This window comes from Bactrocera neohumeralis, chromosome 4 (genome assembly GCF_024586455.1).
Source record: "Bactrocera neohumeralis isolate Rockhampton chromosome 4, APGP_CSIRO_Bneo_wtdbg2-racon-allhic-juicebox.fasta_v2, whole genome shotgun sequence".
Lineage (NCBI taxonomy): Eukaryota > Metazoa > Arthropoda > Insecta > Diptera > Tephritidae > Bactrocera > Bactrocera neohumeralis.
Window position 1 is genome coordinate 30,892,694 of NC_065921.1, and position 24,306 is coordinate 30,916,999.

A 24,306-nucleotide genomic window follows, 5' to 3' on the forward strand; every position below is an offset into this window, starting at 1 on the left:
ATAAAATCACAGTGTATAAATTAGTGAAATTGCAGATGTTGAAATAACGCAATATCGCTCATCACTACCATCAAGACAGGAGCTAAGCTTCAGGACCGGAGCTACAACTAAGCCTAGCTCCAGAGAAGCAACAATATCAGCGGCAGACGCAACCAAGCCGAGTAACAAGGGTCTGGCTAGATCATTGGCAATGCATCCCAAGAACGATCTATCTTTGAGATGAAAGGCTCAGAGCACATTGAAAATGAGTATAAGGTATGCTGAAACACGAGAAGTTGGAAATGCTACTAAGCAATCCGAGGCCCAGCCGATGTTGTCAAAGTTAGGGAGGTGTATTCCGGAACAAGGCTAGTAGCGTTGTATAGGAAAGGTTTTCGAAGGCCCCATGGCGGAATATGCCGTGGTGACGAAAAAGGCCACGATGATCAAATTGTTATTGACGAAGAAATCCATTTAACCAAACAACGCACGTTATACACAACGAAGGTTTGTCGTCAAGAAGCTGCAATCACAATAGATAGCCGAATGATTTTCTACTTGATTTACACTCCAGCTGTCTGAAAACACTCATCACTAATTCGGTATAAGAGAACTGTGGTACGGAATTTCAAGCTCCTTACGTACAGTTGCAAACGAAACTTTTGGTTTTCGGAAAAGACAAAAGAACAGCTGCTACGATGAGGAGTGCTGTGTCGCAGTGAAAAGAAAGCAGACTGCCTACCATGCAACGGTGCAATCGACCACAACACGTGTGGGATGTGATAGATACCGAGAGTTGAAGAGGGAAGCGAGACAAGTAAGGCACTCCCTCGACGAGGAAAGTCCTAACTCGGCAAGTCACTCATCATCCTCGTCCTGCTATTTGGTGCAAAGACATGGTCGTTGACAACATCTGAAGAGTCGATGTTACGAGTTTTCGAGAGATAAGTTCTGCGGAAGATTTATGGTCCTTTGCGCATTGTCAACGGCGAATACTGCAGCCGATGGAACGATGAGCTGTTCGAGATATACGACACATTTACATAGTTCAGGGATTAAGAGACAGCGGATACGATAGCGGATACCCGCCGGGGGAAGCAGAGGAAGAGGAAGACCTCCACTCCGTTGGAAGCACCAGGTGAAGAAGGACCTGGCTTCGCTTGGAATATCCGATTGTCGCCACGCAGCGCAAAGAAGAAACGACTGGCGCGCTGTTGTTAACTCGGCTATAATCGCGTAAGCGGTGTCCAAGCCAATAAAGAAGAATATTCATACATGTTATTTTAGTATAGATGTGTTTTCTCCATGTGAGTCTTCTATCTAGATGAATACCAAGATATGTTACTTTGTTCGCTTGTGCTACTAAAATATTGTTTATTTTTACTGCCGGGCACATTTTTGGTCTAAACGAAAATGTAACGTGCTTACACTTCTGTCCATTCACATTTATAATCCAGTTCGCTAGCTATTCTTCGACAGAACTTAAAATGTGGCAATTGTTACAGCTCACTATAGCTGTGTCATCCGCAAAAGTTGAAGTTAATAAATTGTTAGCTGTTGGAAGATCTGCTGTATATATGATGTATAGAGTTGAGACTAAAATGCTGCCCTGTGGTACACCAGCCCTTATCTGTTCTTCATCAGATATGAAATCTACCACTTTTACCATAAATTGTCTATTTTTTAAATAAGGCTCCAATGTTTTATACACTTCTAAAAGTAGAATGTTTTTAGTCTTAAATAAAAAGCCTTCGTGCCTCATTCCAGTGGATTCCCTGTGCTCAAATGCTTTCCTTATTTCGTTAGTAATTCTATTTACATATTACATATTATTTATAAAGCATTATTTTCGTGGAGGAAAGGAGACATCTTTGATAGTAAATACTTTAGAAAGACGTGGTAGAAGACTGATTGGTCTGTATGAAGACGGCAGTGTTAAGTCTTTCCCAGGTTTATCTATCAAGTTAATCTGCGACTTTTTCCATGAAATTGGATAGTATCCGAAACTAAGAATTGCATTGAAGAGCAAAGAGAGCGCCTCTAAAGCAATACTTGATAACTCAATTAACATTTGTGGGGAAATATTATCATGCTCCGCCGACTTTTTTTAATTAAGTTCTTTTATGATTCCAATAATTTCAGAAGGTGAAGTCTTAAAAGACTCGAGCGACTCTTCAGCTGTGTTGGGAAAGATTGATAGCTTAAAGTTGTTCTTTGGCAAATTAGGTTGAAATACCTTTTCTGGGTGATTTGCAAAACAATTAGCCGTTTCCTCGTCACTTCGAGCCCAATTTCCACCGAAGTCTCGTATAGACATGTTGGTGTCAGTTGGTGGCTTCATGGACTTTAGGGCTTTCCAAAGGGAATTTTGCTTGTTGGAATTTGGGCACAGCTTCTTTATACATATTTCGGTGTTGAATTCTTCCTCACGTTTAAGTGTTTTTATAATTTACGTACAGCAGATTTCAATTGAAGCTGAGTGGAAGGGGAGCGATTTATCTGCCATTCACGTCTGGCAAGCCTTTTTTCATTTACAAGATTTCCTATTTCTCTATTATTGATTTTTCTGGAACCACAATTCTTATTTTGTTCGATCTGGCCACAATGGAAAATGTTATAAAAAACGCTTATTTTGAGGCGCTCTCACACTGGAATAAGTTGGGCATCCCATTATCCCTGGTTACGAGGATTGGAAAAAACCTTATCACAAGTGTATTGGGCCAAAGGGGGAATACTTCGAGGGGTCGACATAGATTTTGAAGACTTAAATAAGAATTTTATAATTACGAACAAAGTTTTACTTTTTTACTCGTCGTATTAACTACCCAGAACAGTTTCATCGTCACCTGCTTAATCTTATCTTCTTATGTGTTTATCAATATATATTTTAGAGCTTAAGACAGACTAAGAAGGCTTACTTCATGTGTTAATGTTTTAGTAGTTATATAGATATATCTAAATTAAAACAATAATTTGGCATAATTAAAAGGCGTATTTTGTACGAATCGACTCATACAAGTACTTTTCTATGCTAATTGTTAAGTTAGTTTTCAATACTAAATAAGAGCTGAAGTAGGTAAGTTAGTTTTCGAAATTTTTGTATTATGTTTACCACCGTTTTCAATGTTTTGTATATTGTGTCCATCGACTTCCTCTTTTCTCTTTAGTTCATCTGGTAATGTATAAGGTTTGAAATGCAATGAGTTATGTTTTCAAGTGTACATATAAGTTTAATGAAATTGTCAAACAATACATATTTCTGAACATACTTACTTAAAACAATCACCTTGCATTGCGATTGACTTTCGCCAATAGCGTTTAGAGCCCTCACTTCGTAGGTACCGGCATCAGTTGGTTTACAAATTGTGAGTGATAAGGAATAATCCTCTGTGCGGTATGAGTCCCGAGAAATTTTTACTCTAGCATCGGCACTTATTTCCTGTCCATCTTTAAACCTATCATGATTTAACAAAAATAAATATATTTAATTTAAAAATTAAAACAGAAAGAACAAGAAGACAATAGAATCAGTCCATTCGTATAACTTATGGATGATATCCTTATAATTCATACATGTGATATTGAACTCGTGTCATGGCAATGAACTAGTTTTCAGAGGCGCTACGATCGCTGCTAATAGTGTAAGCTTAATTGTACCCTGCCTAATCATAAGATTTAATAGTTCCTTACTACAGCTTTAGTTTTACGGATGATATTTGGGGTAATTCACGACGGCTTTTCAACCAGTTCTTAAAAACTTATTCAGGAACCCTTTCGTTTCAATAAAAGTTTGAGCGCCCAAATCGTTGCAACCATTTCTTCACAAGGCCCAATCAAACCTACTGAATCGAATACGTTCCATCGGTCAGAAAAGTATACTCATTACGAAGCTCTTTAATAGCAACCTTCCTCTACGTAATCGTTAAAAGTTATAGCGACGATCAGATGTACATTCAGTTATAGAGTAAAATTTTTCAAACATAGATTCTACTGGTAAAAGAACTTTCGAGCGGGGAACTCTTTAAAATTCTAAAACTTACTGATGAGTTGGGTGAAATAAATTTCTGAAAACAGAGTTGAAATATTCAGCGGCAGTTTTTGTAAATTGACACTATTGTCAAACAATACCCATCCAAACACTGTATTTTATGCCATTAGTATACGCCGTTCATATTATTAAGTTCAGGTCTAACATCGACTTGGACCACTATCTTGCTGCAGCCAAGATTCGCACCCAACAACAAACACAAGGAAGGTTCGACGTCGAGAAGCTGCAATCACAACAGATAGCCGAACGATTTTCTACTCGACTTGCACTGCTGCTCTCTGAGAGCACTCGTCAACAACTCGGTATAAGGGAACTGAGGGACGGCATTTCAAGGCATTAGGTACAGCTGCTACCGAAATCATTCGCTTTCGGAAAATGCAAAAAAAAACAGCTGGTACGACGAGGATTACCAGTTGCAGCGGAGAGAAAACAGGGCTACCTCGCAACGTTACGATCGACCACAAAACGTGCGGGATGGGATAAACACCGAGAATTGAAGAGGAAAGCGAGAGACATTTGCAGACAAAATGATAAGCTGGCCGACAAGGGTAATGCTCGAAAATTCTACGAAAAAATGCGGCGGCTAACAGAAGGTTTCAAGGCCGGAGCATACTCTTGTAGAATCCCCAAAGGTGATCTAGTGACCGATGCCCAAAGCATACTTAAATTATGTAGGGAACACTTCTCCAGCCTTCTGAAGGGCAGTGAAATTATAACGCCAGGAAAAGGCGAACTCGATTCCCTAATCGATGACGATGGAGTAGACGTTCCGAACATGAAGAAGTTCGAATAGCAATTACCCGTCTGAAGAACAACAAAGCAGCGAGGGCTGATGGAGCCGAGCTATTCAAACACGGCGACGAAAAACTGATGAGGAGCATGCATCAACTTCTTTGTAAAATATGGTCAGACGAAAGTATGCCCAACGATTGGCATTTAATTGTGCTCTGCCCAATCTACATAAAGGGAGAACCCACAATCTGCGCCAACTACCGTGGGATAAGCCTCCTCAACATCACGTATAAGGTTCTATCGAGCGTATTGTGTGAAAGATTAAAGCCACCCGTCAACAAACTCATTGTCCTTAGGCCTTGAAAATCAATAACTGAACAGATATTCACCATGCGCCCAATCTTGGTAAAGACCCGTAAAAGGAGAATCGACACACACCACCTCCGTTGATTTCAAAGCTGCTTTCAACAGCACAAAAAGAAGCTGCCTTTATGCCGCAATGTCTGAATTTGGTGCCGTTAGTTCTGCTCTCTCTAGACTGGACAAGGAAGCAAAGCAAGTGGCGAGGGCAGGGCGAAATATCTCCTGTCAAACAATCGTAGTACTCACGGCTTGACTCTCATGTCACTGTTGACAGTCATAACATAGTCGTAGATACTTTCGTCTATCTTGGAACCAGTGTAAACACCTACAACAATGTCAGCCGGGAAATCCAATGCAGGATAACTCTTGCCAACAGGTGTTACTTCGGACTGAGTAGGCAATTGAAAAGTAAAGTCCTCTCTCGACGAACAAAAGCCAAACTCTATAAGTCGCTCATAATTCCCGTCCTACTATATGGTGCAGAGGCTTGGACGATGTCAACAACTGATGAGTCGACGTTGCGAGTTTTCAAAAGAAAAGTTCTGCGAAAGATTTATGGTCCTTTGCGCGTTGGCCACGGCGAATATCGCATTCGATGGAACGATGAACTGTACGAGATATACGACGACATCGACACAGTTCAGCGAATTAAAAGACAGCGGTTACGCTGGCTAGGTCATGTTGGCCGAATGGACGAAAACACTCCAGCTCTGAAAGTATTCGACGCGGTACCCGCCGGGGGAAGCAGGGGAAGAGGAAGACCTCTACTCCGTTGGAAGTTCCAGGTGGAGAAGGACCTGGTTTCACTTGGCATTGCCAATTGGCGCCACGTAGCGAAACGAAGTAACGACTGGCGCGCTGTTGTTAACTCGGCTAGAATCGCGTAAGCGGTGTCTACGCCAATTAAGAAGAAGAATAAGAAGAATTAACATATTACTATAGACTTACCATTGTACAGTTGGCTCAGGCATTGCATATATATCAGTTTCCAGCGTTAGAGTTCCATTTGCTTGTACTTCTGTATCTTTTAATTGTTTTCTAATTTTCGGTTTGCCTATAAATAATAAAAATTAGTTTCAAATTACATATTTGAGTTCACGTATATTACAGTTTACTGTCACAATACATTCGTTTTCAACATTTCCATAATCGTTCATGATTTTACAGCAATATGTGCCATGCATTGATGTATTGACTTCTTTAAGTACTAATTTATATGAGTTATTCTCCTCAATGCGACGAAAATCTTTTCTTTTCTCATCGATCTCGATACCATCTATATACCATTTGATTTTGGGCTCAGGGTAGGCGTTGAGTTGAACTTCTAGTTCTACGTTACAATCACCTTCAGTTATAGTAATATTTGACAATTTCTTTGTAAGTTCAGGGGCACATTTTATTAACAATTTCGTCTCGCTTGATGCTGAACCATACTCATTCTCAGCTTTTACTGTATATATTGCACAATCAACGCGAGACACGTCCTTTATTTTCAGCGTATATTCATTTCCGTCGGCGACAGTAGTGTATTTTTTGTTATTGGAAACATCAATTTCATTCCCATCTTGATACCATCGCACTTTGGCTGCTGGGAACGCGTCAATTTTAACACTCATAATGACTGTCTCCTTTTCACCATATACATATTCTTCCTCTAAAGATTTTACAATTATAGGTTTGGAGTTAACTATACAGTTCCAGAATTCAGAAGATTGGTTCAAATCATTCGTAGCTCTTATGGAATAGTTTCCGCTTTGACTTAACTTTATATTCGAAATTTCTAATATATATGTTTCTGTGCTTTTTCCTATAGAATTACTTGAAATTTTCACGTTCTTTTCGTGGGAAATATCCTTGCCATTATTTGTTATATTAATAAGTGGTTTGGGAAAGCCTTCAACTTCCACTTCTATTCTAATTGTTTCTTCAGCGAAACAGGTTACGTCATTTACTTTTTTTATTTTAGGTCCCGCTGAAACACATTAAAGAAATTTGTTAGAATGTACTGATTGTATATTAGTGAGAATTAAATGTCTGCGCATAAAAAGTATATTTTTACGTTGATCTGAAATTGAACCAAATGTGAGACCATTCCAGATGCATTTTTACTGTTTAATTTGATTTAAAAATCTGAAATTGAGAAATTATATCACGATTTCGAAAATTTTTGGGTATTTTAGACTTAATACCTTAAGTTTTATACCGTTAACCAGAAGCTCGGAATTATTTACATTAGGGATATTGGGTTTGGACCAAGGTACAGGCCACTTCATTTCATTAAACTGTCACACATTGAGCAAAATAAACGGGTTTAGATGAAAAAGTTATATGGGGGCATCCGATATACTGTCATCGGAAAATACACTCTTTGATTTAAGATAACTCATATAATGTCTGTTATATGCGGTATAAAGTGAATTAGATGTTCGAAAGTCGTACTATTGATTGAATTCAACCTATTTTTGATAAACGAGCGTACTATTTACCAGCAACGGATTTTTGTCATAGAAATTTTATAATATAATTCCAGGATTGACTGATACTTTCGATTAAAAGTTCGCAATAGCAACTGCAGTCCATACACTATATTCGCAATTTAGGCGCTATAACAGTTGTAGTGTAATTTTGGCAATTGTTGGTCATAAGGTGGCACACCTTAATGCCACTATTCGTGCAAAGTATTATCCCGAAATATTCATTAGTTCTTAATTTGCAAACTGGAAAGTAAAAGAATCAGATAGAATTTTAAATTGTGTTTTTATGAGAAGAAGGCGTAGGCACTGCGTCATAGGAATATCAGGATCACATTATTTGTCAAATGTGGTTGAAATTAGTTGAGCAGCATTTGATACCGGCTGCTATAAAGCTTTTTCGTATCACCTCGGGTGCAACTTTAAGTGTCTCTAACGCTTCTCTCGAAACATCTAATTGTGGATCTTTGTTATAGCGCTTTATAGTTTTTATTGCGTTTTCTGGACGTTTCATGGTCCGATTCCGCCATGCAACACCAACCCCTCTTGGTTGCCAAGGACTACGTCTACCAAGTTTCCACAAGATATCTCAATATATATTCATGGACGGACAGACAGACAGTCGCTCGGAATTCAACTTGTCCTATTATTCTGATCAAGTATTTATATGTAACCCTATATATATAAACCAAAACTATGTATCGTATCCATTCCTCTATATAACTGCTTTTAATCCATTTGGCATTGAAAATACTTTTTTTTTTGTTCGCTCCGTAGACATTTCTTCCCATTCTGTGAGCATTGCTTCTTGCACATTTTAGATGTTATTTTGTATTTTCGTATAACACGTTCCCAATCTGCTCACAAATACTCTATTGAATTAGGGTGGTAACTAAAACTTTTAAGGTGTTGTTCTTCCCATACTTTACACAATTTCACGTATTTTTCACAAACAAAGACAAGATGAAGTATGCTTCTAAAGTACTCAGACTGAACATAAATTGCTGTTTACAGCTCAGAACTCCAATGATAATGGGACTTTTGCAAGGCCTGCTAGAAACCAAATTTTATTCAAATGTTTTAATTTATGTATTTCGATTCTAAACATAACTCCGTCAGGATCGTGAAAGACCTCTCCGAACCGTTCGATACCAAACAAGGTTTCAGAGAAGGCGACTCTCTTTCATTTGACTTATGCAATCTGGGTCTGGTAGTGAACAAGGACAAGATACAATACCTCCTGTCATCAAACAAACAGCCGTCTCACTCGCGACTTGGCTCTCACGTCACTGTTGACAGTCATAACTTCGAAGCCGTAACGCATTTCGTCTACTTTGGAACCAGTATTAACTGGAACAACAATGTTAGCCGCGGAATCCAACACAGAATAACCCTTGCCAACAGGTGTTACTTCGGACTGAGTAGGCAATTGAGAAGTAGAGGACTTTACTTCGACGAACAAAAACAAAACTCTATAAGTCACTCATTATTCCCATTCTGCCATATGGCGCAGAGACATGAACGATGGCAACATCTGATGAGTCGATGTTACGAGTTTTCGAAAGAAAGGTTCTGCGGAAAATATATCGCCCTTTGCGAATTAGCCATGGCGAATCGCATCGCATCGCATTCAAGGGAATGATGTGCTGTGTGAGATATACGACGACTTATTTTTTCGAGTAGCAAACGAAAAAAAAATTTTTTTTTTTTGAATCACTCTAATGCACATACAACTTATTGAGGGCGGAACCACACCCACTTTTTCAAAATTTTTTACCTAAATGTGTTCCTTGCTACTGCGATACTGTTTTATATCTAAATTTAGTGCTTAATTATGGCTCTTTATAGGATTTCGGTTAACGGCTTTTGTGGTCGTGGCAGTAGTCCGATTACGCCCGTCTACGAATTCGTCATTTTTTTGTACCAATGACCCCGCATATCAAGTTTCATCAAGATATTTACTCAAGTTACAGCTTGCACGGGCGGACAGACAGAGGGTCAACCGGATTTCAACTTTTCTTGTCATCCTTATCATTTATTTATATTTAACCGTATATCTATCTCGCTTAATTTAGGTGATACGTACAACCGTTAAGTGAACTAAACTTTATATACTCTCTAGCAACATGTTGCAGTAGTAAAAAAATAAGACATATGTATATTACATACCTTTTACAACCAGGCTTATAGATGACTCATCTTCCCCTAGTTCGTTCTTTGCATGGATGGTATATTCCCCTGCGTCTTCTGTAGTAATATTTTTAATGACTAAGGACATGCTTTCCTCATCGGCATATAAAATTTTGTGTTTTTCGCCTACTTCAATAATTTCACCGTCATGCTTCCACTCAACTCCTGGTTTAGGAAAGCCTTTGCACTGTAATTCTAGAATTGCTGTACCTCCTATTGTTGTATTAGCTTCACGATGTTCGACAATCAAGACTGGCTTTTCTGGTTCTTTGTGTAGTGTTTGTATAGCACCTTGGACAGTTAGTTCCGCACTACATGATATGTTGCCTGTCGTAGTTTGAGCTACACATGTATAAATTCCTGCATCCTCTGGCTTAACATGTTGAAATACTAGAGCTAGAGAGTCTTCGTCTTCGCCGAACAAAACCTTAAATCGTTCTTCTGGGTCAAATTCAACGCCATTACGTTTCCAAGTGAATGTAGACTTTTCTCCGGCTGGAAGGATTTGCCCACTTAAAGACCCAAAGGGATTTTTATCCTCTGTTAGACGAAAATAATAAAATGAAATGCAAATTAAAAATACATTTTTTGTTTTATAAACATAACATGTGGAAATATTAAGTAATATAAAATATAATTTTCGACCGACGGCGCAAGGATCAACTATTTTTCAATCTCTCTCTTTATTATCAAGAAAAATATGTAGTTATTTCCGAGCATATAAAAAGTGGTTAATCACGAATAAATTTCGCAAGATATTCAAATCTCACCTCGTTTCTATGGAAAACATTGGAAAGGCTGACGGGCCTGTACACTAGAGGCTGAATTCCAAGAAATAGCATTTCTGGGACTCAGCATGCCCTTTGCAAAGGCTGGTCGGCCGACACTGCTTTGCATTCGGTTGTGTCATCGTTGAAAGGAGCTCTTATATATAAATCCGGGAGGAAGGTACCCTTCTCAATATCAAGGGGACCTTTAATAACGTACGAGCGAATTCGGTTAATGAAGTTCCTAGTGAATATGATATCAAGGAAAATTTCAAACAAATCATCCACAATATCTTTTGCGGCAGAGCCGTTGTGACATATGCAGTAGTTCACGTGCACTTCGGAAGGTTCTCTGCCCTTGCTCTGCATGCTAGTGGTAAATGACCTATGGCAGGAACGCGTAGAATAATGTGTTTAGAGTCCATGTAGTGTATTGAAGCAGAATTAACAGAAATGAGATAGACAGATAGATAAAGGCCTTGCTACTCCCAACATTCACCTACTACCTAAGTCTAGCAGACCACCAGTCTGGTTTCCGCAAAGTGCACTAAGCGTCATAAACGCTCAGATAGTTGAATGAGAGTACTATACACGTAGCGTTCGCCTTGTCAAAATTATTTGGCACAGTTAACCACACAACGCTACTTGAGGACATTGAGCAATCCAAGCTCTCTCCACGGTTGAAGAGGTGGACAATGAATTAAATTATGAATAAAAGACACTTTATATTTTTATTGGGATAACTCACATATATTGGCCGGTATATGCGGTACAAAGTCACCTCGAAGTTCTAAAATCTTTATAATGGGTTGTCAAAAAAGTCTTGCGGTATTTTTATTGAATTTTTTTTTAATTGAAATTGAAATGAATTCTTGATGACTCATGCCCAGCTCTTGACCGATGCTACGGCTGCTACTATGCCGATCTCTTTCGACCAATTCAGCGATTTTAACGCAATTTTCGACGACAGGCCTTCCGGAGCGTGGCGCATCTTCGACCACCTCTACACCAGAACGAAAACATTGAAACCATCGTTGTGCGGTGGAAATGGAAACTGTATCGGGTCCATAAACTGCACAAATTTTGCCTTTATTAGTAGTACTGTAAAATATGCCGTATTTTCTCTTTATTTTGCTCCATGTTTGCGACGCTATAACTCACGAACGACTTAAAAGAAACGACAATCAATCAAACACGTGTTAGCGCGTGAAATAAGCTTTCCAAAAAGGTATAGCATGACCCGCGACGAATAAAACTAGAATTACGCGCTTTCAGCGCCAACTACCGAAAATACCGCAAGACTTTTTTGACAAACTATTATTAAGTATATGGGGGGTATAACTACGAGTATGTAGTAAAAGGGAAGAATTGGTCCCATTCAACCCATTTTTGACATACAGACACACCATTATAAGAGAAGAATTATCTTTCAATTTAAATTATATATATCACACATTGACCGACATTTTCCATCAAAAGTCAACTATAGGTAGCGGGGTCTAAATATTTGGTACCTATGGGCTTGGACAATTTTTATTGGATTTAAGGAATTTTTGGTCATAAGTTGACACACACTAAAGACATTGTTCCTGCAAAGTTGTATACCGTTATATTAATTGCTTCTTGATTTGTGTACTGGAAACTGAACAAATCAAGTGGAATTTAAAATTGTGCTGTATGGGAGGTAGGTTGTTGTCCGATTTCGTAAGGATAATGCCACGTAATAAATTTTGTCAAAATTGGTAAGTCGGGTGCCGAGGTCCGATTGCGCCCATCTACGAACTCGAAATTGTTTTGTACTAAGGTATCTACATGCCTAGTTATCAAGGGGATCGAGATATCTCAATTTTTGCTCAAGTTACAGCTTGCACGGACTGACAGACAGACAGTCAACCGGATTTCAACTTTTCTCGTCATCCTGATCATTTATATATATAAAACCCCATATCTATCTCGCTTAGTTTTAGGTGATACATACAACCGTACAAAAAAGACCGTTCAAATTTAATGGGGAATATTTATTATCATTCGAATTAACATTCTTTGACATTGACAAATGATGGCTGCGGCTACGTCTCAGATGGTCCCTGCTTTGAGACTTGTTCGAGCATTTCGACTGGTAACTGGCGAATGACACGCGAGTTGTAGTTATTGAACCCGTGTTCAATACTAATTTTTTAAATTTTTGTTAAATTTAAGTTTAACTCGTTGACCGTCAAAATTCTTCAGTCAGTTTATTTAGAAATTATACTTAAGCTAGGTTTTACTTTCTATTACAATCTTTTCTTTCTTTATCTTTTTTTTTATTTGTTATATTGGCGCAACCACTTGTATTGCGACAATATTTGTCAAGTGGCCTACTTCTTAAAATGGCAGCTCTTGAATCTCTTCAAGTTGCTCTTCGTCCCAAATGTGGCAACTTTGCCCACTAAGCCAGAAATGGGCCTCATTTCTGAACAAAATTTGGTTTGAAAACGTCGGTTCTACTTGGAACTTTTCAAAAGCGATTGGGAAGGTCAAGTGACTTCAGTTCTTACACAAGCTGTATTTTGTACGCTTGCAATTTAAGATTTCAACGTAAAATGCGCAAAGTCTCCAGTTTTGTAACAAGTAAGAAAGGGCTACTTTACCGCAACCGAACATTTTATTCTCTTACATAGGGTTAACATATCGGTCTCAGTTAAAATCAGTCCCGTTGCATATGTACGACCACGCAAATCAGGGAATATGGTAACCGTACTCTTACAACTTGCAAGAATCAAACCTACAAAAATACCTTAAGAGTTTCGGAATCTAAGCAATTCTATATATAAATTCACTCTATGTAACTCACACACTGACCGAGAAATTCGGCAAAATATTTGTTAGAAAAACGAAAATAATTATACATAGTAAATGGGAGTTGGGGTAGTATCTACCAGATTTTATCTATTAACTATTATCATGCCACATACTAAAAAATGTTCCCTGGGTTTCATTAAGGTACCTCACATACTTTATAATTCACAATCATATGGAGCAAAGTCAGCTGGGTGTTCCTGATAATAGTTATATGGGGGTTAGGTCAGGTTTTCGCCAAATTGTATCTATTTTAGGCACAAAGATATATTATGGGTAAAACACGTTCCATAATTTTCATGGATATAACTCAAACATTGGCCGATATATCTAATATGAAGTCACCTGAAAGTTTATATTAGGTATAAAGGGGCTCAGGGAAGTATTCATCCGATTCAACCAATTTTTGATACACGAAATTACTATTGTCAGGAAAGTATTCTCTGAAATTCAATTGTATACATATCTCACACATTGACCTACATATATGGTATTTTCGGTCAAAAGTTATCTATAGATACTGGGGCCCACATATTCGGTGCCTAGTGGCTTGAACAGTTGAACATAAGGTGGCATACTTTAATATAATTATTATTGCATAAATAATGCTATTACCAAAATTAGTCGAAATCGGTCGGTCGGGTCCCGACATATATGATTTTACCAAGGAGTGGGTGGTGCCACGGCCATCGTTCATCTCCATCCCATCTCGGACGGAAAATGTAATGTCCATTCCATATTTAGTAATTGATTTATTGCACATTTAGTAGTTTGAACAGTACCGTTATATACAGAGTAAGCGATTTTCGGATTTCATCCTGTCGGTAGGAGTTCTTATAATATTTATTTAAATTTATTAGAGGGCGGGGCGATACCCACTTTTCCAAAAAATTTTTGCCCACAGGTGCCCCTCTACTGCGATCCCCTATGCGAATTTACAGTTCTCTATCTTAATTTAGTGCTTAGTTATGGCACTTTATAATTTTTCGATTAATATCGTTTTGTGCGCCTGGCAGTGGTCCGATTACGCCCTTCTGTGAACTCATATTTTTTTTTCTAAGGAACGTGCACCCCAAATTTCATCAGAATACCTAAATTTTTACTCAAGTCACAGCTTGCACAGACGGACGGACGAACAGACATCGTAAAATTTTCACACTAGCTCCCATAAAGCTCTCTCATACCATCTCGGTGTAAAAATTTAATTAGGGTTTTCACAAGTCTCATAAAGTTAAAAGTTATAACGATTCGGAAACATAGCATTGAGAATTGTAAATGTGCGTTGGTGCCGTGTGACTCGAAACTAACGGGATATTTGTCATTCATTCAAGGCCGGCTGACATTGGCCCGCATTTACTTAGCTATAGCAAATATAATATGTGACCTGGTCTACGGAAAGGGGGCTTAGGTGTCAAAAAAAAGGAGAACAATTAATGAGATAACGAGAAACTGACGATTATTTTTAACAGCTTTTCCCAGAAAACTAGTTTTCGCACGTTAGCTCCCTTTTCGTAGACCAGAGCACATATACTATACTCTTGTAAGTATGTATGGTATTTGACTTACCTACAGTTGTTGCTTTTGCTTCACATTGAGCTTCTCCGTATTTATTTACAGCTTTACAAGTGTAAATTCCAGAATCAAATTTTTGTACTTCGTTTATAATTAGTTCATAATATCCCAAATAATCCTTTTCTCTATTTATTTGGATATGGTTATCTTCTTCTGAAATTTCGGCTCCATCTTTAAAACTGAAAATTCAAATATTGCATAAAATGGGTTAGAAATCAAAAAAGTTTTGAATGAAGTAAAAAGTACGTATTAGACCGCATGTTTTGGGAAATGGTAAACTAACTTGAATTTTCAGATTAATTAACGCTTTCTCTCTACCTAATATCGTTAACTGTGATACCCACATTGTACTACGAAATTGACGTTTAAACGATAACGAAGTCTCACACTAACCAAATAATAACTGTCTTCATTAAGCTTACTAACTGTGATCTTTCTTGTAAAAAAAAAGTATGACCATTAGGGTGTGTCACTCTGGGTCAACCTTTTTTTTCAACTCGATTCCGATTCTACTCGAAAATCGAGTTTTCTAGTAAAATGATCGATTTTTCGAATGTCAAGAATCGATTCTTAATCGACTTCGACTACTGAAGATCGATTCCGAAAAATCGATTATTTTTCGAGAAAACTCGATTTTCGAGTAGAATCGGAATCGAGTTTACCATCCCTACTGGCAGCCATCGCGTGCACATATAATAACCTCCGCACAATAACCATCACAAAAAAAAATGATTTTTTTCCATGTAATTTATATGGAAAACAGAAAATTTGAAATAGACACCTCTTAATAATAATATTAAGAGCTAATCTTTTGAGTGACTTTCTTTTTCACATTTTCGAAAGTTTTTAGCCTGTTTTTCAGTTGAAAAAAAAGCTTGACTCAGAATGACACACCCTAATGACCATGGAAAAACACTAGTTTTCGTGTTTTATTCGTACAAGAGAGTATGCGGATAACTCACTAATGTGGTATAACCCCTATCTTTCTTGTTAACAGTTTTTTTTGCATATTTAGTTCAGTTTTCATAGTGTGAATGGCTCAAATAACGAATGAAATAGGAATTTCTTTTTTATATTAACAAGCTATACCTGTACTCGTATTAATAAAAAAAAAATGCTCTAAGTCAATCATTAGGCAACTAAACGTAGTGGAAACGTATTATTTATTGGTATAACTACATAAATTCTTTAAAATCAAACTTAATACAAGGTGCTTTCCAAAGTAAACAGGACTTAAAAAAAAAACAGAACAAATGGTTTTTTCAGCAAAATCAATTTATTTTATTCAAAATAGTCTCCTTCTGTTTCAATACAGCTTTTTTGCACGGTCCAAAAGCATGTCGAACGAGTGTTTTAGCTCGTTGGCCGGTATGGCCGCCAGTATGCCGGTGCAAGCCTTTTAAACGATCTCTACGTCTGCATAACGCTTTCCTTCAAAATTTCAAGGTAGAATACCGCATACACGTTTTGGCCAGGTGGAACAAATTCTTTGTGGACAATGCCCTTGGAATCATAAAAACTAATCAGCATTGTCTTCACTTTTGACTTCTCCATGCGCGATTTTTTGAGTTTCGCCTCGTCCGGTCCATTCAGCACTTTGGCGTTTCATTTCGGGTCATATTGGAAACACCACGTTTAGTCACCAGTCACAATATTATAAAGGAAGTTTTTTTCCTTTTTGATCTCTTTAATGATGTGCTTCGAATGTTGGATTCTAAGCAATTTTTGGTCGTCAGTCAATTTGTGCGAAACAAACCGGACACACCTTTCGTAAGTCCAAATGTTTGGTCAAAATGCGATAAATTGATGTTTTGAAGATGTTCAATTCTATTTCCATGAATTTGAATTATGATTTCAACTGATTTTTGATGAATTCACGCACAGTTTCGATGGAATTTCCGATGATCACGGATTTTGATTGGCCCACATGTTGATCGTCATTTATGTCCTCACGACCACTTTGAAAACGTTGAAACCACTCGTGCACTCTGCTACGGGATAGGCAATCATCGTCATAAACTTGTTTTATCAATTGAAACGTTTTCGGTAAAAGTTTTAGCAATTTTAAAACAAAATTTAATGTTGGCTCTTTGTTCGAAGCTCATTTTCGCACCGATAACACAATCATACTGACACTTAAAACGCAATAACTTCTCTTCCAATCCAATGAAATGTCATTAAATTCACTGGACAATCGATAAAAATAGCAGATTCTAACGCACCAGTCGACATACAGATGGTCGCTAGATTCAAAAAGTCCTGTTTACTTTGGATCGCACCTTGTAGAAGATTTTTATCATCTTCTTACAAAGCAAAAATATTGAATATTACAAACGAAAATTGCCCTGTCTACCATTCGTTTTGCTTTAAGTTTTTCCAGATGGGGTATTATAAGTCCCTCAAGCTTTATTTAGCTTATTATTGAGGTAATAATTAATGTTAGTATAAGAACAAGTAAAGAAGGACTAAGTTCGTGTGCAACCGAACACTTTATACTCTTGCAACTTACAGGAAACGCATCCAGGGAAAAATTTATAGTGTAAAATGTCAACCAGAGAATCGGATCCCAAGCAATTTTATATAATATATTACGCACTATATATAACTCATACACTGACCTACATATTCGACCTACATATTTTCACACTGTTGGTAGGATTTCTTATAAGTTCTTAGATATGTACATTAAACATAATAATGGATGGGGCTAAGGCTGCTTTTTAAAATTTGTTTGCCCACTGGTGCCCCTTGTTGCTACGATATCTTGTGCCAAATTAGAGTTTTATATTTTAATTTAGTACTTAGTTATGGTTATAAGTTTTCGTTTAAATGCGTTGTGTGGGCGTGACAGTGGCCCGATTACGCCCATTCATCAAGATAATTATCTAAATTTTTACACAAGTTACAGCTTGCACGGACGGACGAACACACAGACAGTCACACTAATTTCAACTTTTCTTTGCATCCTGATCATTTGTGTATATATAACCCTATAACTATCTCACTTAGTTTTAGGTGATAAGTGCAACAAAACTATTATACTCTGTAGCAATAGTATGCAAGAGTATAAGTAACACTCATTGTTCGACAAAACTGTGAATGTGTTACAATCCATTTGGCAACTTATTAATTTATATTAAAAGTCATAGCATCCTTAAATTTTGATATTATGATTTACTGTATGTCCACCTTGTTATGGGGTCGGAAATCATTATAGGGAAATGGGGTTTACTCCAAAGTGTAGACAAATTGTATTCATATTTCTAAGGAAACTTGCCTCATCATTTTTGACATACGACAACACTGACGGAAAGAGAAATTCTGATCGCTTCAGAACAGACTAGAAACGGACTTTGGATAACGGACGCTGAACAGTGAAGTACTGAAGAGAGACAAGAAATTAAAGCGCAGAAACAGTGAATTGTAGAAATAATCTGTGTAAAAGTTTTAACTAATAATATATATATAATTATATATATAAATTTGTTATATTTTTAAATGATACAAACAAGAAGTTTTCCACAAAAGTTGACTGAGGCAATTCCAGACACAGCGAGATTTACAGGTTAATTTTGTATTAAATTAACTTTGTGTTAAATTAATCATATCATTTAAGATTACTACTACTTCTGCTAACACGATTTAAAGTTGTGAATTTATTCCGTTGTCAAAATAGAGCTTTAAATTTAAGTATTTAATAAGTATTTTAAATTGTAAAAGAGCACTCAAGTCCCCAAATAATGCGAGTTGTATTATTTTCTATTTTTTATTAATTTTTAAATTCACTTTGACAGAATATATTTCTGAGCTTTTGTGTAAAGGCTTTTAGCAAAGTTTGTTATCTTTCTTTAGCTGTGTTTATTGAAATACCACAATGAAAAATCATAGTATTTTTGCGATTATAGCAAACTAAATGATATAACTCTGCACGATAGTTTTCCAATGACAATAATTTATGTTTATTAGATAGTTGAGAAACTTCAGGGATATAAGTTTTTACCACGTTGGATCTGGCCAATGGAGGGGTTAATAATACTAAAGAAAGTTCTTTGAGCAGCAGCAGAGCAGTTACATCCTACTTTTGAAGGCTCATTCAAAACTAAGCGCCATGACTAAGCCATATATAACCCAAAGGCAATGACGGAAGACCATACAGATACATCAAAGCATGAGTATGGTGCGGTAAAGTTGAAAAAGAGAGCATAGGATGAAGCAGATAATCGAGTGCTGTTCATAAGACAGAAAACAAGTTCAACTGAAGAGAACTATAATTCTTATGAACTTGAAGTGCTCTCCATTGCCAACGTAATCAAACCTATTGCAACGCAGTTGCTATCACATTAAGGAAGAAAGATGTTCCGCCACGAGTAGCTAGATAGGGCAAGTTTTTGGAAGGATTTAATTATACTATAGAGCATACGCCAGCATCTGAAATGAAGCATTTCGATGCTTTAAGCTAGCTAGCTCGCGTTATAATAGACGAATCGTTACAGCATATGGTAGATTAACAGAAGCCCAACAAAAAGATGAATGGACGCGAACAATTCGCAAAATATTGGAAAACAAAGAATTATTTATCTCTTATGAAATTTTTTTTTATATGGAACCAGCAGAGGAAATAATTGTGGTACCAAACCAGATGGAGAATGAGATCATTTTGATAACACATAAGCAAGGGCATTTTTCAATTAAAAAGACTTGTGATTGCGTAAGAAAATACAATTCTATTGGGCGTATCGTGTGAAAGCCCACCATCAACAAACTGATTGGACCTTATCATTTGGTTTTACGCCTGGAAAATTAACAACTGACTAGATATTCACCATGCGCCAAATCTTGGGAAAGACCCGTGAAAAGAGTATCGACACCACCTCTTCGTCGATTTCAAAGCTGCTTCTGACAGCACGAAAAGAGCCTGCCTTTATGCCGCTATATTTAAATTTGGTATCCCCGCCAAACCAATACTTGGTTCCAACATCACTGTTGACAGTCATAGCTTTTAATTCGTGAATAATTTCGTCTATATTGGAGCCAGTATTAACACCAACAACAACGTTAGCCTCGAAATCCAACGCAGAATAACTCTTGCCAACACTCCGGCTCTGAGAGTGTTCGATGCAGTACCCGCCGGGGGAAGCAGAGGAAGTACCAGGTGGAGAAAGACCTTGCTACACTTAGTATTTCCAATTGGCGCCAAACTCGGCGGCAAACTGTTGTAAGCTCGGATATAATCGCGTAAGCGGTGTCTACGTCAGTAAAGCAGAAAAATACTACGCACCAAATTTGGTTGCAATTAGTAAAGCTGTTACTGACATATAGGATTTCACTTTAAGGCCAGCGAACTTCTCATGTAAACTTACGCTATTTCGTTCAGTCGTTGTCGATACAGCGAAGAAGAAGAATGGTTGTGCTGTTAAAGCAAATATGGCCTGCACGAAATTCTTTATTATAATGAATGCACTTTGATGTTATGAATTCCATTTTGTGATTTGCGTTATTTTAAGTAAAGTTAAGGTCTTTACCACCACCAACAATGTCAGCCTAGAAATCCAACGCAGGATAACTCTTGCCAACAGGTGCTACTTCGGACTGAGTAGGCAATTGAGAAGCAAAGTCCTCTCTAAGTCACTCATAATTCCCGTCCTGCTATATGGTGCAGTGGCCTGGACGATGACAACGACTGATGAGTCGACATTGCGAGTTTTCGAGAGAAAAGTTCTGCGAAAGATTTATGGTCCTTTGCGCGTTGGCCACGGCGAATATCGCATTCGATGGAGCGATGAGCTGTATGAGATATATGACGACATTAACATAGTTCAGCGAATTAAAAGACAGCGGCTACGCTGGCTAGGTCATGTTGTCCGAATGCACGAAAACACTCCAGCTCTGAAAGTGTTCGATGCAGTACCCGCCGGGGGAAGCAGAGGAAGGACCAAGTGGAGAAGGACCTGGCTTCGCTTGGAATATTCAATTGAAAGAAGAAACGACTGGCGCGCTGTTGTTAACTCGGCTATAATCGCGTAAGCGGTGTCAACGCCAATAAAGAAGAAGAAGAAAGTCTTTAGGTTTTAAGTAAAGTTAAGGTCTTTCGGGCGTGGGTTTGAAACGATTTCAACCATTCTCGCTCTGCCGGAGAAGGTACCGAAATTATCATGATCAAATTTGTTTGATATTTTTTTTGTGGTTTATGAGATATTACGCCTCGCCCACTTTTTGAAGATTTCCAAACCAAAGATGTCTCCCTTTTGTGATTCGCTGTACTAAGTATATTAATTTACCGCTTAGTTTAGGCGTTTTATAGGTTTTCGGTTATTCGGTTTTTTGTGAGGTGGCAGTGATCGGATTCTTCAGGGTGCCAAGGAACATGTGCACCAAGTTACATTCAGATTCAGAAACACTTAATTATGTTTTTACTCGATGTTTTTTACATGGTTTGAAAATAAAATAATTTTGAATTTTTTACACGATTTCATTCCATTTAGCACGTTTTAAAAATTTTAGGGCTTTAATGTTATTTGACATATTTAATTTTTGCGAAATATGTTCATATCATAAATTTAGAAGAATTCCTGTTTTATGATTAAAAACAAATTTATCTTCATTGATCAATGTGTTTGCTTTCACAGTTTTTTCTGGAATCAATTTACCGCGTAAAAACAAAATTAGGTGTACTCAATATAGTGGAGTTATAACATGGTTGGAGCAGAATTTCGCTCACCTTTAAGCTGTGCTATATCGCGTTAGGATAAGAAGTAAGGGTGTAACCGAACATTTTATACTCTCGTAACTTTCAAGGATCAAACTCGGAAGAATTTGTTTTCGATGATGGGTTGACCGATATTTTCGGAAAGAAGTTGGCAATAGGAACTGGGATCCACATACTCAGTATCTGGGATCTTGAATACTTTTGATTCGACTTGAACAATTTTCGGTCATAAGGTAGCACTATGTGTAGGACAAAGTTTTACTCGGATACATTATTTAGCTCTTGATTTATATAATGGAAAGCGAAAGAAGATGGAATTTAAAATTGTATTGTATGGGAAGTAAGTGTGGTTGTAGTACGATTTCGTCCATTTTCACACCGTAATGTAGGAATGTCACGGTAATACTACTTATCGATTTTGGCCGAAGTAGTTCGAAGTAGGTACTGAAGTAAGAGTTTAAACCTAAATGTGAGCATTGTCACGCCCTTCGACTTATTTTGCCCCCGGCTTCTATAAAGCTCTCTCGTACCATCTTGGGTGTGAAATTTAATGTCTCTATGGTCGGGATTATCAACCGATTTCATCTTTTTTTTTTACTGTGTCGGTGGGGGTACTTAAGGAATTTGTGTTGAAAGAATTTGGAATACGTATACCACATTTCATCAACTCGCTTTTCACTTAAGTTGCTGCTTGCATGTGTGGACAGACGGACGGACAGGCAGATATTCACTTGGAATTCAACTCTTCTTTTTAGTATAACCTAACACTATAAACATAATACAAATATTCGATAGGTGAATAAAATTATTATACTCTGTGCAAAATGTTGCGCAGGTATAAGAGAGTGAATCTAATATGCGTTCTATGCGCAAACATCACCAAACAATATCTCTTCAAGAAACAACGTAGGTAAACATAAAATGCCGTACAGACCGTGAGTTTGAGAATAAATTTCAGTGTATTTTAACAGAAGTATGCTAAAAAAAATTTTGATTTTATATCTAAACAAAAGCAGCATTTTTAAAGATTGGGAAAGCATAATATCACCTAAGGTTGATATAGAGTCAATTAGTTAAAGTAAGGAATAAAAGTTTTAACGCTAAAAATATAATATAATTAAAAACCTGCATGCAGTATCTATCAAGACTCATGCTCTTATTTTTTCTTACAATTTCACTTTAGGTTTTGGATCACCCATTACTTTAATCATAAATCTGAAAAGTGTTTGTTCCAACATTTCAACATCCTTCAACTGCACAAGAAAAACTGGTGCAACGTTTGTTTTTGTTTCGTCATGTCCAGCAGCTGGAAAGAGAGTTTAACACATTAATTATTATATATGTATATAAATTTTACATTAAAATATATATGTATATATGCTCTCCGCATTAAATAAAAAATCAATATTCAATTCATATATTCTATCAATATTCAAAACCATTTACAAATACATAAATGTACGTAATTAATAATTCCCATATGTAGAGAAAATGCTCGCAAAAACCTCAGAAAACTTAGTTAAATTTGAAAAAATTTTGCTACATGTTGCCACAGAGTACACAAATTTATTTCATCTAACTGTTGTCTGTAAAAGCCAAAACTAATCGACATACAAGGTCTGTCGCAAAAGAAACAGAACTTTTTAAATATAACTGTTTCTGGTGGCGCCAACTATTGGTGGGTATATGAAATAAAAAGTATGATCTCTTGTTGACATTTCGTAAATATTTTAAAACAATTGGATAACTACAATCGATGTTATCGATCAAAAAGTGACAGCAGCTTTTGGTCATCGGTCGTAAAATGCATTTTGAACAAAGAACAAATATTAAATTTTGTTTTAAACTTGGGAAAACGTTTACTGAAACATTTCAAATGATGAAAAAGTTTATGGTGATCAGTGCCTATCCCGTAGTAATGTGCATGAGTGGTTTCAGCGATTCCAAGAAGGTCGTGAGGACCTCTGTGACGATCAGAAGTCGATCGTCTTCAGAAGTCAAAAATAAAGACAATGCTGATTTGTTTTTACGATTCCGAGGGTATTGTACACCGAGAGTTCATCCCACCTGGCCAAACGATTAATGCTGTGTTTTACCTTGGTGTTATGAAGCGTCTTTTGTCACGCATTCGTCGTGCTCGATCACAATACCGTGAGGCAGGGTCCTGCCGCCTGTTGCACGATAATGCGCCGTGTCATCGGTCGACGCTTGTCACTGATTTTTTGACAACCATTAATCACTCACCCTACTCACCTGATCTGGCACCCTGTGATTTTTACCTATTTGGAAAACTTCATTTGCCCATGAAAGGACACTGGTTTCAGGACATTTCAGCTATCCAAAAGGCGACGACCGATATTCTCAAGAGCATTCCGAAAAATGACCTTAAACACTCATTTGAAATGCTAATTGACCGGGCTAAACGCTGACACGGAATCTACTTTGAATAAAAAAATATAACTTTTGAAAAATATTAATTTTTTGTTGTTTTTTTAACAGTCCTGTTTCTTTTGCGACAGACCGTATTCTCTATGTATAAAAAATCAGGAAGACGAGGCGCATCTCATTTAGGAGGTGAATCCATGGCTTGAAAATCTTTAAAAGGTGGCCATGGCTCTGTCCTTTGTAGGGTTTTTTAGA

At 37.3% G+C, this 24,306-nt stretch overlaps 2 protein-coding genes across 9 annotated transcripts in view; one reads left to right on the forward strand and one right to left on the reverse strand.

Moving 5' to 3' along the window:
• Positions 1-24,306, forward strand: part of LOC126756605 (probable protein BRICK1-B) — a 153,849-nt gene that overhangs the window by 59,069 nt on the left and 70,474 nt on the right. The window lies entirely within an intron of this gene.
• The window catches only part of LOC126756537 (obscurin), a 145,813-nt gene that overhangs the window by 49,137 nt on the left and 72,370 nt on the right, over positions 1-24,306 (reverse strand). For 5 of the 6 annotated variants that reach the window (XM_050469657.1, XM_050469660.1, XM_050469663.1 and 2 more), the window contains 7 exons: positions 22,837-22,972; positions 14,955-15,139; positions 9,763-10,323; positions 6,231-7,094; positions 6,071-6,176; positions 3,253-3,434; positions 3,092-3,151 (listed from right to left, as the gene is read on the reverse strand). In XM_050469657.1, the coding sequence (XP_050325614.1) occupies positions 3,092-3,151; positions 3,253-3,434; positions 6,071-6,176; positions 6,231-7,094; positions 9,763-10,323; positions 14,955-15,139; positions 22,837-22,972 (2,094 nt within the window). The remainder of the gene's footprint in view (positions 1-3,091; positions 3,152-3,252; positions 3,435-6,070; positions 6,177-6,230; positions 7,095-9,762; positions 10,324-14,954; positions 15,140-22,836; positions 22,973-24,306) is intronic. The other variant, XM_050469661.1, reaches the window with a different exon arrangement.